Genomic DNA, 17,404 nt, shown 5'->3' on the forward strand with positions numbered 1-17,404 from the left:
CTTTGTGTCCCTGGATCATTGCTACTTTGACATAAGAATTGATCCCCAATCCCAAATCTGGATCTATTTTTCTGTTAATGAATTAATTATTCTTTTTTACAGTCTTGTATATTATTTGAAATATATATATATATATATATATTATATACAGGCAGTCCCCGGGTTACGTACAAGATAGGGTCTGAAGGTTTGTTCTTGAGTTGAATTTGTATGTAAGTCGAAACTGTATATTTTAAAATTGTAGATCCAGACCAAAAAATTTTGGCCCCAGTGACAATTGAAGTTTAAACATTTTTTGCTGTAATGGGACCAAAGATTATCAAGAAAGCTTCATTACAGACACCTTACAGCTGATCATTGCAGTCTGGGACCATAGTAAAGCATTTAGAAAGCTTCAGAGGGGTCTGTCTGTAACTATGGGTTGTCTGTAAGTCGGGTGTCCTTAAGTAGGGGAACGCCTGTAATTATGATTTATATTTACATTTTTTTCACATTCTACTTTTGTTTTTGCGTAAAGAATGGATCATTATCCAGGAATAATCCAATTTTTTATTGCTCATATTATTTTTTAGATCATTATTTTTTTAATATTTTATATTTACATTGTTATTTATGGTCTAAATTGAAAATAACATGAAACAATAGATTTGTATTTGCCAGCCAATGGCTATGATTCAACATCTGTATCTCTTTTAAAAAAAAAATATTTTAATAATAATACTTTTTTTTACGTATTTTTCTATTATTTCATTATTTTTAGTTCATTAGCTGTGGATATGACCAATACTTGTACCACTCTAATTTTTTGTTGGAATGTTTTTTCCTTTTTTTAAATATTTTTGGTATTTTGACAAATATCTTTTTGTATGACTTATTATACATATTATGATGATAAATGTTCTTTTTATATTATTTTATATTTTCAATTTTAATGATTTGTTCTTTACCTGCAGTTTAAATTGTGCATAACAAAAATGTATTGCAATCCTCTGACTACAATCCCATATCTGTAGCTCCCAAATGTCTTCATTATTCATTTTTATATCATATTACATTATTCTACTTTTTTTCCTAATATGTTTGATTTTTTTTGTAACTTTTAATTTTATCCGCTAACAAACATAAGAATTGGTCACCATCCTCTGACCCATGACTACAATCCCATATCTGTATCTCCCTAATATTTTTAGATTTTTTTTTAGATTATTTTCTTTCGTATCAAATTAAATCCTTCAAAAAAAATTTCAATTACATTTTATTTTTTTTAGTGTTTTAAATTTTTACTTTTATTTTTTTTTTTTTATCACTATACTCTACACTATACTGATGGCTACAAATTTTAAGAATTTTAATATATTTTTTTTATATCATATTAAATGATTATTTTTTATTATTATTTACTTGTTTACTTTTGTCCACTAACACAAGAATTGATTGCTATCATCTGACCCGTAGCTACCATCCCATATCTGTATCTCCCTAATTTTTTCATTTTTTAAATACTATTATATCATTTTACAATATTCTATTTTTTTCGAATGCATTTTATTTTTTTAGTATTTTTAACTTTTACTTTTATCCGCTAACTAATGCAAGAATTGATCCCTATCCTTTGACCCATGGCTACAATCCCATATCTCTATATCTCTACATTTTAATTGGACCCATATGGACATTATACCCCCCCCCCCCCATCTTTTGTTCCCCTTCTACGCCTCCTGCATTATATTGATCATCTAGTAACTCAATTACATGTAAGATGACCATCTCCATTTTAATGCAGTGCCATAATGAAGCCTCATCAAAATCCTGATAGACCCCAGTCCTGTCCTTCCAGCTGAGCTCCATAATGGTGATTTACTGCACAAGGTAGGAGCTGCACTTACCTCTAGCGGCCACTAGATGGCGGTGTAGAGCTATGGCAGTCTATGGCTACAGCTGCTGCCACTGAAACCACAAAGCAAAACCCCTGCTCTGCTAAAGCTCCATCCTGGATGTGCCTCATCAGCCTGCTAAGGACATAAACAGTACAATGACGAAGCCAGGGGAGGGACAGATCAGAGCTCACACACAGGACTGGGCTGGATAACAAGCTGCAGAAGGACCAACCAAAGCTGCTGCATGTCCACCAGGGCTTCCCTGCATCCTGATCATTCCCCACTTCCAAACTCCTCATCCACTTCCCTGGATCTGCATAGGCTGCTGCTGGCTGGCAATATTTTTTTGTAATATTTTTTCCAATTTTTATTATTTATTTTTGTATTTTTGTTTATTTTTTTTGTTTATTTTTTATTTTATTTTAATCCAAATAAAATGAGTCAGGTCCTCTGGGTACAGACTCAAACGTGAACTCACTGCTGATCCAAGGTGATAGGAGACAAGGCTGCTACATTGTATCTGGGATTGGATTCATCGCTTTTTTTGGGAGGGATACGTTTTGGGACCAGGAGCTTACAATCTAGATGTGTGATATGATTGAACCTCAGCCTGCACAGAAGCTCAGCAAGATGAAAAAGTTGAGGAGAACTTTGTCTGAGAGCTTCAGCAGGATAGGTAAGTGGTCTGCAGCTTCTTTTGGGGTTTGGGGAAGAAGTTTGTGGAAGTCTTTGGGATGTGGAGCAGATGTGGCTGAACACTGGAGACATAAACATGTGGTCCATGTAGCAGAGCTGAATATGTCATCCGCATTTAGTCCATAGATGTCAAACTCATCTATGCTGCTTCTGGAGTGTGATAAGCTAATATTTGCACATACAACCAGATTAGCACTGCTATATATGCATATCAAACATAGCTTGAGATGTAGCTGTGCTGACTGTGTCATCTGCATTTAGTCCATAGATGACAAGATCATCTCTGCTGCTTCTGGAGTGTGAGAAGCTCATTTTTGCACATACAACCAGATTAGCCCTGCTATATCTGCATATCAAACATATAGTCAATGGCTATAGCTTGAGATGTAGCTGTGCTGACTGTGTCATCTGCATTTAGTCCACAGATGACAAGATCATCTCTGCTGCGTCTGAATTGTGAGCACATGTGACAAGCTCATATTTGCTCATGGAAACAAATGAGCTCTGCTACATCTGCATATCTGAAATATGTTCAATGGCTATAGCTTGAAATGTAGCTGAGCCTAATATGTTGTCTACATTTAATCCATAGATGACAAGATCATCTCTGCTGCTTCTGAATTGTGACATAGAACTAGTTAAACTGCTACATCTGCATATCCAAAATATGGTCAATGGCTATAGCGTGAGATGAAGCAGAGCTGAATATGTCCTTTGGATTCCATTCATAGATGACAAACCCATCTCAGCCCTACTACATCTGCATATCCAACATCTGGTCAATGGAAGTGGATTGAGATGTAGCAGAGCTTAATATGTAATTTGCATTTTGTCCATAGATGATAGATGACAAGATTATGTTTGTGCTCCTGCATTGTGACCACAAGCTAATAGTTGCACAACCAAGCTAGCTCTGCTACATCTGCATATGCAACACAGATACTTCAACTGCATAGTAACTGCTCATGTATGATTAGTTAAGTTTTGACATATCTGGTTATATGACAAGCTCATCTCTGCTGCTTCTGCATTGTGGCCACATGTGATGCAGTTCTGCTTTTTTCAGCAAGTTTATCTCTGCTGCTCCTGTGTGACATGCTCAGCACTGCATCATCTTCATATATAAAATCTACTGTTATGTCTGGACTGTGTTCTTTGCCCATAGGACAAGCTCATCTACTATTCCACATATTATCAGATTTCTTCTGCTCCATCTGCATACATACAACACATACAGACCAGTTTAGCTTTGTTTTGATTATACATTTGACAAGCTCATCTCTACTATTCCTGTATATAGTCTGGCTCCATTGGCTCTGCTCTAGAACATGTGTGACGAGATAAATTTTGCTTTATCTGTATGTATGACAAGCTCAACTCTACTGTTCCTGTATTATGACCACATGTGATGCAGTTTAGTTCCACTACATACAAGTAGAGAACATATGACAATTTCATCTCTGCTGCTCCTGTGTTGGACCTGTTTAGCCCTGCTTCATCTGAATAACTAATAATCTCAACCCCCTGTAGTCCATATACAACAAGATTAACTCTGCTTCATCTGTATAGCTAACACATATGACCAGTTGAGCAGTGCTTTATTTGTATACATAACAAACTCTTATCTGCTGTTCTTGTATATTGCCCACATATGTCATCTGCAGATTTGTCACAGATGACAAGCTCACATCTGCTGCTTCTGCATCTAGTCCACCTAGAACCAGATTAGCCCTGCTAAACCTGCATATTGACCACACACAACCAATTACCTCCACTTTATTTGTATACAAGACAAACTCATCCCTGCTCCGCCTGTATATAACCTGATTAGCTTTGCATTTTGAATATAAATCTTGGCTATATCTATTATCTGCCTTAGTGACAAACTCATCTCTGCTGATTCAGTATATTAATAATTATTATTCAGTATATTGACGTGCTTTATACAGAACTCATCTTGTTATTAGCTTGACATGACAATTTCTTCCAAGCTTCATCAACAAATTCGGCTCTGCTGCATCTGCATATTGACTACATATTAATGACCACATCTCCTTTATGTACACACATGACAACCTCCCCTCTGCTTCACCAGTATAATGTCTAACAATCCCATTATTGTGGCTTGTTACACTCTCAGCTCTGCTTCATCTGTACATATAGTAGATCTGCATTTGGATATGTTGGTAGATCATTGGCCATTCCAGTGTTTTTCCGCATTGTGTTTCATGAGATATCTCTCTGGTGACTTCATATCTGAAGAAATTCCTTGTTTTACCACTTCCTGTGTGAACTGGTACATACTAGAATAACCCAGAGCCTGGAAAGTTTTCTTTTCATCCTTAGTGCATGGCCTTCAGCCATTGTTCACACTGTGGAGGAATCCAGCCTGAAGTTGTGGTCATAATAATAATTCTTTATTTATATAGCGCACACAGATTCCGCAGCGCTGCACAGAGCTTGTCACATCAGTCCCTGTCCCCAATGGGGCTCACAATCTAATCAACCTACCAGTATGTTTTGAAGTGTGGGAGGAAACCGGAGGACCCGGAGGAAACCCACGCAATCACGGAGAGAACATACAAACTCTTTGCAGATGTTGACCTGGGTGGGATTGAAACCCAGGACCCCAGCGCTGCAAGGCAGAAGTGCTACTCACTCAGCCACCGTGCCGCCCATTTGACCCCATATTAAATTAACATTCACAAAAAGATTGTAACCCACTGGCCACTGATATTGTAAATTGGGGATGGTACAAACATTGCGATTTACCCCTTTCAAAGGATCACATGGGACCCTATTGTCAGAATTGATCAACCAAAAAGTAGCTTTCTTATAAAAATAAAAAAAAAATAATACAATTCAATAAATATTCTGATGAGAGGTTCTGCAGCAGCTGTGGGACATACCTGACCACCTTCTATAACAAGACTGTAAGTCAGTAAATCAAAAAATATTCAATAGGTTTAGCTTTTTTTAAAAAATGTCTTTTGAATAATATCATTAATATGAGGTTCTGCAGCAGCTGTGACTTGGATGTGTTGCATAGCAGGCTGTGTATGTCTTTCAGTCATTAGTTACTTCCCACAGGGCTGAAGATAAACCTATTGCATAGAGAAGATACAAATTCAGCTCTGCTACATCTCACAGACATTGCAGCTGGCTTGTATGTAAATGCATCTTATCTAGTTGTCAGGGGCGACAAAGTAAGTCGCCATTGTTGGCGCCCATCCTGTATGCATTTTACACCGCTTCCCCATCTGACATCTTTGGGTACCACTAACACAATTGCTTGTCAGCGGGCGTGGGGTCAGTGTCACCAACGCTAATTAGCCCCCTTCAAGATTTGTTTAGTTTCACAAATCCGTATTATAACTGTAATCTCTGGACCAATGCAGAGGAGTTGAGTTTGTCAGACTTACGGTAGTAGTGTGGCGGTTGTTGTGGCTGAACATAAAGTTTTCACTAAATAAGAAACTCGGCTCTGCTACATCTCTAAACAATACATTGGTTTGCGGTGGTTGTGATGATCACTGCCAAGCAAACGATTGCACTTCAGCGTACAAAGCCAAGTGCCCCCTATGTGGTCACCGGCCTTTCTCTTGTAGATTGTAAGCTCTGCAGTCCACTTCTGTCGCTCCGGCGCTGGCTTTGTATTCTCTTGGTTTCAAGCATTGAGAATGCTTGATAAATCGGTACATTTCGGATATATTTTGGTTCTTCGTGTATTTCAAGAGCTCTGCCTGCTGTCAGCGAGTGGATATACTCTTAGACTTTGTACATACTTGCCAACTTCTAGTTAAAAATGATCCGATCCTTAAAATCCCATATTTTACGGTAGTCTTTGCACAAACCCCCTTTTTACGTCAAATTTGTAAAAAATTTTTGTCTCTGAAGATTTGCCACTGTTGGGAAATCTGTATAGAAATAATTTGTAGCCCCTCCCTGGAAAGCTACAAAAAATGTAAACAACCACTTTTATGCAAATTGCCACAAGTTCTTCCTACGTTGTGGCATTGCAAATAGAGGTTTGCATAAAGATACTTTGTCAGTCAATCAGGTACTTTGAATCATTCACTGACAGCAAGCAGAGATGTGGAAAATTGTAAAAATTGACACACATTGCCACAGCAACCAATCACACCACAGGTTAAATTTGGTAAAGTGTTCTGTTGAAATGAAAGCTGCGCTGTGATTGGTTGCGCCATGTTGATAGGCCTTATATATAAAATTGTCTGAAAGAAAAAGTGTCTTTGTTGTCCATAGTAATCAGTACAGCTTACATTTTACATAGAAGTTAAGAAATTAAAGGTGTTATAAGGTTTTATTGACAAAAAAGTCACTAGGCCTCATTTATGAAATCTCTAAAAGAAAAGCTGGCCTTGTTTCCCATAATAACCAATCCAATCTCTGCTTATATTTCTAGAAAGGTTCTGGTAAAATGAACGCTTCATTGTGATTGGTTGTCATGGGAAAACAAAAACAGGTCTCCATTTAGACTGAGGCCTAGTGATTTTTTTTGCAGCCTGTAGCCATCAATAAGGGTTTGGTAACAGTTTTTTTCAAAATGTAAGGTGTGCTGTGATTGGTTGGCTGTGATGGACAACAAGGACAGGTTTCTAAACTTGGGCCTAGTAACTGTGTTGTTGCATGACGCAACAAATCACAGCTCAGCTTCCATTTTACCAGAGCACATAATGAAACAGAAGCTGCTCTGTGATTGGTGATTATAACAAATGTAGGGATGTAAATGTAGAGATAGGTTTCCTTACTGCGGCTTAGTACTTTTTTTTTGTTGCATGAGGCAACCAATCATAGCGCAGCTTTCACATTACCAGAGTATTTTAAGAAATAAAACCTTCTCTGTGATTGCTTTCTATGAGGAACAATGGAAAAAGTTTTTAATTTAGACCAATATTGAGAAAGTCATCTACATGTATTACACAGAGATGATTAAATTTGGGTATAAAAAGTGGCATTTCGTGCCGTCGGACTGTCCAACTGATTCGAACTGCGCTTGGGATTTAACTTTCGAATTTTGACGCCAGCTGTAGCACTTAGATGCACCACTAAAAAGATGCGGAACTCTGTCGGAGCTGAGCGGGGAGAAATGTTGTATTACAGGAAATCTACCACCAGGATGAAGGATTGTAAACCAAGCTCACTGACATACTGGTGTGTGCCCACTCCGACAGAAGCTGCTCTTCTTGTAGCTTTGTATGCCTTTGTTTTTTAACCCCTTAAGGACGGAGGGTTTTTCGGCTCATTTCTCGCTCTCCAACTTCAAAAATCCATAACTTTTTCATTTTTCCGTGTACAGACCTGTGTGAGGGCTTATTTTGTGCGTAACAAATTTTACTTTCCCGTAATGTTATTTATTTTAACATGCCGTGTACTGCGAAGCTGAAAAAAAATTCCAAATGTGGAAAAATTGAAAAAAAAACGCACGTGCGTCACATTCTTGTGGGCTCAGTTTTTACGACTTTCACTCTTCGCTTCAAATAACACGCCTAATTTATTCTTTGGTTCGGTGCGATCGCGGTGATACCAAATTTATATAGGTTTTATTGTGTTTTAATACATTTTCAAAAATTAAACGAAAAAATTTTTTTTGCCATCTTCTGACGCTAATAACTTTTTCATACTTTGGCGCACGGAGATGTGTGAGGGGTCATTTTTTGCAAAATGAGGCAACGTTTTCATTGCTACCATTTTGAGGTCTGTGCGACATTTTGATCATTTTTTATTTCATTTTTTATGTTATGTAAAAAGGTGTAAAAGTCGCATTTCGGACATTTGGGCGCCATTTCCCGCCTCGGAGGTCACCGCCGCCTGTAACCGTTTTTATATTTTGATCGGGCATTTTGGGACGCGGCGATACCTAATATGTTTGTGATTTTTACTGTTTATTATGTTTTATATCCGTTCTAGGGAAAGGGGGGTGATTTGAACTTTTAATATTTTATTAATTTTTTTTATTTTTTAAACTTTTTTTTTTCTTTTTTTTTCACTATCTTTTAGCCCATCTAGGGTACATTAACCCTAGATGGTCAGATCGCTGCTACAATATACTGCAATACTTCTGTATTGCAATATATGGCATTTTTGCAGCACATTCATTACAATGAGCCACTGGCTCATTGTAACGAATCTGCAGCTGCCAGATAGCCTTGTGTCAAAAGAAGACACGAGGCTACCATGGCAACCGATCGCCGCCCCCCGATGACGTTCGGGGGCCTGGCGATCGAAAAAAAGATGGCGGCGCCCGCGCGCCGCCGTCTTTTGAATGCCGCCGGCGACTTTGCCGGCGGCAACGGGGGAGTTAATAGCCGCGATCGGTGCTAGCACCGACCGCGGTTATTAGCGGTGGGGGTTTTATGCATTATGCAAAAACCCCCACCTTTGTATGAAGAGGACTCAGCCCGTGAGCCCTCTTCATACATCCCTTATACCTCTGCGCCGTAGAGCTACGGCGCAGAGCGTTAAGGGGTTAAGAAAAAGAGGTTTTAAAAATTATGCAGCTGAGCCTTCGGGGCTCCAAGCTCTATTGACATCTATGGCCCCGGAGGGTCATTTGCATAATTTGTGAAAGCTTTTTATTGTAAAAACAAGGTCCTAAGAAGCTAAAAGAAAAGCTGAACCTGCCAGAGGGGGCACTCACCAGTATGTCAGTGTGCTTGGTTTACAATTCTTTATCCTGGTGGTAGATTTCCTTTAAGTTATATATGTACACAAGGTTTTATTCACAATGGCCAACATTTCTTAAAGGGGTTGTCCAGGTTTAGAAAAATGGTTGTTTTTCTTTACTGAAATTGCACCACATAGGTCCAGGTGGCTGTACTGAAATATCAAACACAACCTGGGGACAAGATTAGTGCAGTTTTATTTCCTTACACGAGAATAATACCTTGAGATGGTTTCCTTAAAGGCACAGCATGTACCCTAATTGCATCATTAAGATACTAGTCGTTATAGTTTGTTACAATGTATCAGTTATACTTTTACCCGCCTCTTAGTTGTTCTGTTACCATAACACTATGATATAAAAGCTGCAGTCCCATGTAAGTGCCGATTATCCCTGTCATTGTCCTGTAGCCTTGCAGCGTGATCGCCCTTACAAATGTGCAGCACTGGATCGATTCTGATATAAAGATGGTGGGGGTATTAAACACCAGCTGGCGCGGCGTGCGGGCAGGGACGCTCATTGGTAAGATGATACAGCTTGGGTTAACCCTTTGCTGGCACATCGTCAGCTGTCTCCTTATCTCTCTAAGGATCTGCCAGCACAGATGACGAAAGTTCATATTTTCAATTTCCACGTCCCTTTAACCGCAACGGATCTGGGTGTATAATTAGTAATGGAGATTAAAAGTGGCGAAATTGAAGTGACCAATCAAATGATCTGATTTTGGTGTTGCGGTTCAGTATCTCTAGAATACAAGACGCGTCTGGAATCCATTGGCCTTGTCCATGTCCGTGAGGCAGTAGAGAGCACAGGAAATTGTGGGCTTTATCTTTTCTGTTTTGGGTTTGTTCTGGACAAATGTCACTTGGACATTATTATTGCATCTATTTTATGGCTGCCAGTCCAAGAGCGACAGGGCGTCTGTATCACCATAGGGACAAAAACTTGTATCTTTAATTCAGATTCAAAGATTCAGCCATATTTTGCTGTTATAAAAGCAGCCTTGATGTCAGTGTTAGTATCTTCGGCTCTGTAGATCACATAACCAGAATCCTGATGTGATGAGAAAGATGAGATTCTTAGCTTTAAAATGACACCAGCTGCATGTTTCTATGTACTATAGAACCAAATTTAGGGGCGCCTGAAGTGAGTCTCTTAACTTGAGTCATCTCAGGCAAAATATGACTCTTCTCTGCTCATTTACACAGCATTTTTTTTTTTTTATAGGTACAGATTTCACATAAAAGTGGGAATTCTAGAAAGGAGGGGACAAATAATTTGGTGGGGTAAAATCTGGTGACAGTCGCTTCAATATATTCCTGTGCTGAACTAATCCTTTTCATATATTTTTTTTTGGGCAAAGATGGTGTGAAGTTTTTGGGAAAATGTTTTTCACTCATGTTTTGACTCAAGAACCACAGTCAAACACTGAAATGTAAAAACAAAAATGATTCATGTGTTACAGCATACGGCCATGATTAAAGGCAGTGTCACGACTTAAAGGGGTTGTTTGGTTTTGTAAATTGAAACATTTTATTTCGATTTTTTTGGGGGTGGGCGAAAGTCTTTAAAAATACATGTTCTATACATATAGTGTATTATAATCTGCCGGCACAGGACTAAGGCAGAATTCAAAGATTCCAAGCCAAGTTATCAATCATCCGGAATTACCACCCAGACGGAGCTGCGGAGCTGTGTAAATATTGGGAGCTCTACAGAGGAGTCTTGGCTGGATTTTTTTTTCCGATTGTTTCTCCCGCCGATAAGTGGCATTATAGACGCAGGCAGCTGTTCATCTCCATCCCTGGTGAGCCAAGGATTGGGATCCGAAGTCGAGTTCCAGCTTTGATCAGCTTCACTGAGCAAACTTCTTCCAGCCATTACTTAAAGAGACACTCAACTGGGAATTATTGCTACAACTATGGAGGAAGACCAGCACTGTAATGGGTCTATAATGGAGGCATTGGCAGTATGAGGCTTCTACCGGTTAGTTTTAGCATTAAAGAGGAAGTCCAGTCTTGGATATCCACAGGAGATGCCTGTCAACAGATTTCACCCCATTAAATTACTAGCCCCCTCAGGTAGGGTAAGACATATCCTTTCTAAAATTCCCTCTTTTATGCAAAATTTCTCCCATTTCCTATTAGAAAAAAAAAAAACCTCTCCCACAGCTGTATGCAAATGAGTCATATTTTGCCTGAGATGAGTCACTTTTAGAGGCTGCAGTTGGAGGTTCAATCTTACTGCACCTCCTGGTGTCAGATTAACACATCTTTTCATTGTGTGAGGCTTGTGGTTTTATGATCTACAGAATCAAAGATATTGGTGGGAGATTAATCATACACTGTTGCGTTTTGCAAGTAATTGCGGATATTTCAGGTCTTCTACGCCAGTTTTAATAAATGTCCCCCATTGAATCCTCTCTGGCAAATATGACTCTTCTCTGCTCATTTTCACATGGCTTTGGATGAGATTTTTATGGATTAACTAGCAAGATTTCACTTAAAGGAGGAAATTCTAAAGAGGACATTTCATCCCCTACCTGAGGGGGCTAGCAATTTGGTGGGGTAAAATCTAGTGACAGATACATATGGGTCCTTTGGGACCTGTCTCCCTCACTAATAAAAGAGTTCAATGAGACGACTGAGGAAGCTTTAAGCTTTATGGGACATGTATCATATGATATGATTGAAGAAGGAAATCCCCTTTAAATGATCATATTCTAGTTACCTGCAAGCACCACTAGGGGTAATTAGACGTCCTATAGGGGATTTATCTGCAGGGTCTCTTACTGAAATCAGCTACATGTCATATACGACTATTGGGGTGTCCAAAGTGTCGCACCCCCAATGGCGACCTTTTATCCTGTCCAAAATTCTGGCTGCAAAAAGTTGCTGCAGGCGGTTTGCTCCTTTTTGGCCCAATAGTGCAAAAAATGTTGTAGTATTTTTTTTATTTTTATGCTATTTATATCACTTTTGAATTACACTTTTGGTTATACATTTGTTGCTTATAAAATCATTGCAGATTCCAACAAAAGTGATTTCAGAAATCCAGATAATAGTAGAACCTCCTCTACTATTTTTGTATCGATTTTTTTTTTTTTTTTTTTTTTTTTTTTTTTTTTTTTCCCTTTTTTCTTGCCTTTCTGCTGGTGATATTTTGTTGCCCCAAGCTGTATCCATAGAGAATATAATATTAATATTGAATTTCAGTATTACATCTGCTACAGTAGCAGCAACCAGACCACCAGCCACCATAAAGCATTAAAAACTCGTAGGGCTCTTCCACCCGACAGCTGGGGCCCTGTGACCCGTCATCTACACCTCATCTCTTTGTCTCAACAGTAACAGATTTGCCAATATTTCATACTTTGTTTACATTTTTTAAATTGTATTTTAGTTGTTATTTAAATCTTACATGTTTCTTACACGGTGAAGTTAAAATATATACAAAAATTTTAGATAATGGGATTTAGTATATACCTGTACATTGAAAATCTAAAATAAAAATACAATGTAATACAAATATAAGTAAAATTAATCTAAAATCTATTTAAAATTATTGTAAAATTAACATATTAAAAAAATGTAATAAAAAATTTCAATAAATTTAAATAAAATTGAATATTTTCAGAGGGTTTTTTTGTGTGCACATATGAATCCAAATTTGTACAGAAAATATTCTGTAAGCAGCACTTTTCCATGCATCCTCAGGGAAAAAGTGTCCATCATCTTCGATCTATCAACACCTCACACCGTCGCAGCCTACACATCACATCGGACAGCACCTGGGTGACATTCTTGTGGCTAGAGCGGATTTATTATTCATATATAGTCTCACTTACTACATCTGCAAATATTTTCACCCTTTTTTTCATCTGCTTCCTCTTCTTCCTTCTCTTCCTCTCCTTCTTCTCCTTCTCCTCCTCCTCCTCCTTCTTCCTTCTTTTTCCTCTTCTTTTTCTTTTTCCTTTTCCTCTTCTTCTTCCTCTTCCTCTTCCTCGTCTTTTTCCTCTTCCTCTTTCTCGTCTCTTTCTTCTTCCTCGTCTCTTTCTTCTTCCTCGTCTTTTTCCTCTTCCTCGTCTTTTTCCTCTTCCTCGTCTTTTTCCTCTTCCTCGTCTTTTTCCTCTTCCTCGTCTTTTTCCTCTTCCTCGTCTTTTTCCTCTTCCTCGTCTTTTTCCTCTTCCTCGTCTTTTTCCTCTTCCTCGTCTTTTTCCTCTTCCTCGTCTTTTTCCTCTTCCTCGTCTTTTTCCTCTTCCTCGTCTTTTTCCTCTTCCTCGTCTTTTTCCTCTTCCTCTTCCTGCTCTGGTCTCTGTGCGGATCTCATAATCCTTGTACATGTCATTGCTAAGCTGTCCGCTGAGTGATCACCTGCTGGCCATTATGAGATACCACTGAGGTCAGCTATTGGTTCAGCCATCATGTGTGCAATGTACATAACGTCAGCACTTCCGATCCACCATAATCCGATGCATCAGGAACTGGAGCTGCTGTGATGGAACAGGGGGCGTCATCCAGCATATAACCTGTTTCTTTTAAGCTACTCCTGACATTTAGAGAACAATCTTTATTTAATGTAATCTGTATAGACAACCCCTAGTTACAAATTGCCCTCTATGCCCACTGTAACCTCTAGTGATGGTCTCTGGATGCTAATAATTTACTGAACTTTATCCTCAGGTTGCAATGGGCAACATAAGATCTATCCAAAGTTTCTGAAATTATGCTTAGTTAATAATCCTTGTTCCCCTTGCATCCCAAATTTTTGAAAATCTTATTGTCACCCGGACTTAACTTTGTATGAAGTTAAACTTACGAAATATACCTGTTCCGACTTACATACAAGTTCAACTTAAAGGACATCTACCACCAGGATGAAAGACTGTATGAGGGGCTCCAGGCCCCATTAACATATATTGAGACTGGAGCCCGTAGGGCTCATTTGCATACAGTCCTTCATCCTGGTGGTAGATGGCCTTTAAAGGAAATCTTCCATCAAAATCCATCATGATAAACCAGGGACACTTGCCCATAGATCCAGGCAGTGTGACTGTGGTAATCTTATACTTGTTATCAATTACCTTTTTCCTTCTAAAATCAACTTTTATAATTATGCTAATGAGTGAGAAGTGCTATAGGGATAGTGTTAACAGCTTCACGGGCTGTTATACTGTCATCCCCTGCACCCGTGGCACTGGGGAAGTGCTCCCGCACAGTGTAACAACCTGTGAAGCTACAGCATGAAAGAACTCTAGTAATGTCTCCAGAGCCCTTCTGGCTCATTAGCATAATTATAAAAGTTGATTTTAGAAGGAAGGAAGCCATGTATAACAAATATAAGAAGATTACCACAGTCACAGTGCTGGGATCTATGAGTAAGTGTCCCTGGTTTATCATGCTATTTGATGGTAGATTTCCTGTAGGAACAAACCTGCATGTAACCTGGGGACTGCCTGTACATGGCTATAGTTGCATCTGATTATATAACTTTTTAATGCAATATTTGTATAACATTTTTTGGAATTCTTTTATGATTATTCACACCGGTTATTTTCCATGCATTTGAAACATCCAGTGTAGTCCAATTTCTTCTGTCTACACTTTACCGACCCTGTAGCGCCTCCTACCACCCATCATTGCTTTTCTGTACCATAGCCTTGTGTATACTCCATACAAGCCGCGCTCCACTGTTTACTCCACACGCTGTAGACCCCGCGGTCATTGACACATGTTCCGCACCTGCTTGTTTTAACAAAAACATGAGAAACATATGATAAGAAGAATGTGAGCGGATTACTTCCAGCTTGTCAGGGGGGCGGCACGGACACACAGGGGAGGATGTTGCTGACGTACTTGGATACCTCATTGCACAAACCTTGCTGCTTGTGTAACTTGTACAACATGACACAGCTGTCCTTCTTTTGTACCAGTTTCAAAATGTGCCCCAAAATTGTGAGTTATAGATGTCTATTTTTCAGAAAGTTGTAGGCCCCATACCCAAAATTATAGATCTACTCCTTCTCTCTTGATATATAAAGCTTGATTTTAGGACCATCTATGGACTACAGACCTAAGCCACTAGACCGAGAGCCAGAAGTCACTATTTCTGAATGCTTGGCCCAAAATCTCTGACCTTTAAGCAGTGGCGGGGCAGGGTTGCTTGGGCCCCCCATCCTTCACCTGAGTATGCCTCCCTCTTAGGTAGCCTATTACTAGAACTCTGGGGTCCAACATTGGCTTAGACCCTGGGCTCACTGGAGGATGTTTTGGTTCCTTGGGGCAACCAGATAAAATTATCTTAGGTACCCACCATCTTTAGTAGCCTCCGTATTGAGTAGCCTACTACTGGAACTTCAGTACTGGCTTAGACACTAGGCCCACTGGAGGATCTTCTGGTTCCTTGGGCCCATCAAATAAAATTATTTCCCACTTCTCAGAAATGGATCCTAGTAGTCTCCATATTGAGTAGCCTACTACTGCAACTCTGGGGTCCAATATTGGCTTAGACCCTTGGCTCAATGGAGTATCCTTGGATTTCTTGGGCCCATCAGATAAAATCATCTTGGGGTCCACTAGCATTCAACCAAGGCAAATAGACCCTAGTACCGTCCATATTGGGTTGTCCACTACTGTAACTCTGGGGTCCGGTCCAGTATTGGGTTAGACCAGAGGATCCCCTAGCTGGCCAGTCTAGCACTGCCTACAGGTGTCTAGTACGAGTGTTGGCAAAGAAGAGTCATCACAAGAGAACCTTTGGTTGAACTAATCAACCAGAATATCAGAGGATCCTCAGATGGACTCTTGTGTTGGACTCCAGTGGTCTGTCAGAAGACAACCCAGTTTTGAGGCAACTAGAGTCTTTTTCCCAGTAGCTTAGGGGTGTATGTGCAGAATTATTGGAAGGTTTCCAGGAGACCAGATAACAATAGGTGTACCCCTTTCATAGAGAGTAGGCTTCCGGGTGCAGCTCAGCCCAAATTGAGGCTTAATTTTGCATGAAACCTCCTAAATATTAGTATATAACATAAAGCTATTATATTATGTTAATATCTTTGTGTCGGATGCACATTCTAATGTTCCACGTTATCAACCATTTCTGGCCTATTCCCAATGTAGTGGGCTTTAGGTCACTTCTGTGGTAGGAAACCAATGAAAGTTAGTATGACTGCAGGATCTGACCGCACAGAAGATTTGTTTGTAGTCTGTAACCCTGACAACACATACGTCTCCATAGATTCTCCATACATACACAAGAAAAGCTGATTTTTGAAAAATTCTTACATTTTTTTTAATATTCTGGGTGAAGAGTTCCAAAGTTTGGTGGATTTGATACATCATTGTAAATATGTGACCCCCCCCCCCCCCTTCTAGGAAAGTCCTAGATATGTTTGTGTTACATCTTCTATTCTGCTCGTAGTACCGGTTCGGTTTTCATATGTGTTGGCTTTGTGTGTTTATATAGCAGGAACAATGGCTGATTATTATTTTCGGCATGACTATAGTGAAGCTGTGTGCTGAGCAGATGGCTCCTCTACCTAACGTAGAACCCCAGAGGCTTTGGGAAGATGGGGGTGAGAAGGTTAAGTGGCTGCCGCATTCCAAAATGTCCTGTGTGTCCTATGGGCCGCAGTGATCTGGGGGCCATTTATAACCTTTCTCCGGGTCCTTCAGGCGCCCCCTTCCCTGCGTGGACACAATCCTGTCATTATTTAGCTTGGCTCTTCATCATATGCTAACTAGGCCGAGTAAGTGCTGTCACCGTTCCAGGGGTCTTGGAAAATTCTCTAAATTCGGGGAGGAAATTCCAGCAGTGTCATCAATGAGACAGAACAGGATTCTCAGCAATGCAAATCTAAAGGATTTCGATGCCTTTTCTTGCCTTGTAAGGAGCGAAGGAGGATCCCATCCAGGTCCTTTAAGGCTGAATGAGTGATGCAAACGCCGCTCCTCTAGATTTACATTTTGGAAAATGTGAGGAGGATCAGGTGCCAAAGACTCGCTGCCAAAATGTTCAGGCCCTACAGGCGGCAGCAGCCAAGACTCTGGCGCAGTGTCCTCCGCTGACACGGGAGCCCAGACTGCGAACACGCGAAACGCTTTATAGCAATGTGATGGGTTTCATTCATCATATTCTGTATTATCTT

At 39.7% G+C, this 17,404-nt stretch overlaps 1 protein-coding gene across 2 annotated transcripts in view; it reads left to right on the forward strand.

The window, feature by feature from the left end:
* The first annotated feature begins 1,928 nt into the window (after positions 1–1,928).
* The window catches only part of CDK14 (cyclin dependent kinase 14), a 317,114-nt gene continuing 301,638 nt past the window's right edge, over positions 1,929–17,404 (forward strand). For both annotated transcript variants that reach the window (XM_072154286.1, XM_072154287.1), the window contains exon 1: positions 1,929–2,553. In XM_072154286.1, coding sequence (XP_072010387.1) covers positions 2,463–2,553 — 91 coding nt within the window. In that variant the 5' untranslated portion in view covers positions 1,929–2,462. The remainder of the gene's footprint in view (positions 2,554–17,404) is intronic.

Source organism: Engystomops pustulosus, chromosome 5 (assembly GCF_040894005.1).
Source record: "Engystomops pustulosus chromosome 5, aEngPut4.maternal, whole genome shotgun sequence".
NCBI lineage: Eukaryota > Metazoa > Chordata > Amphibia > Anura > Leptodactylidae > Engystomops > Engystomops pustulosus.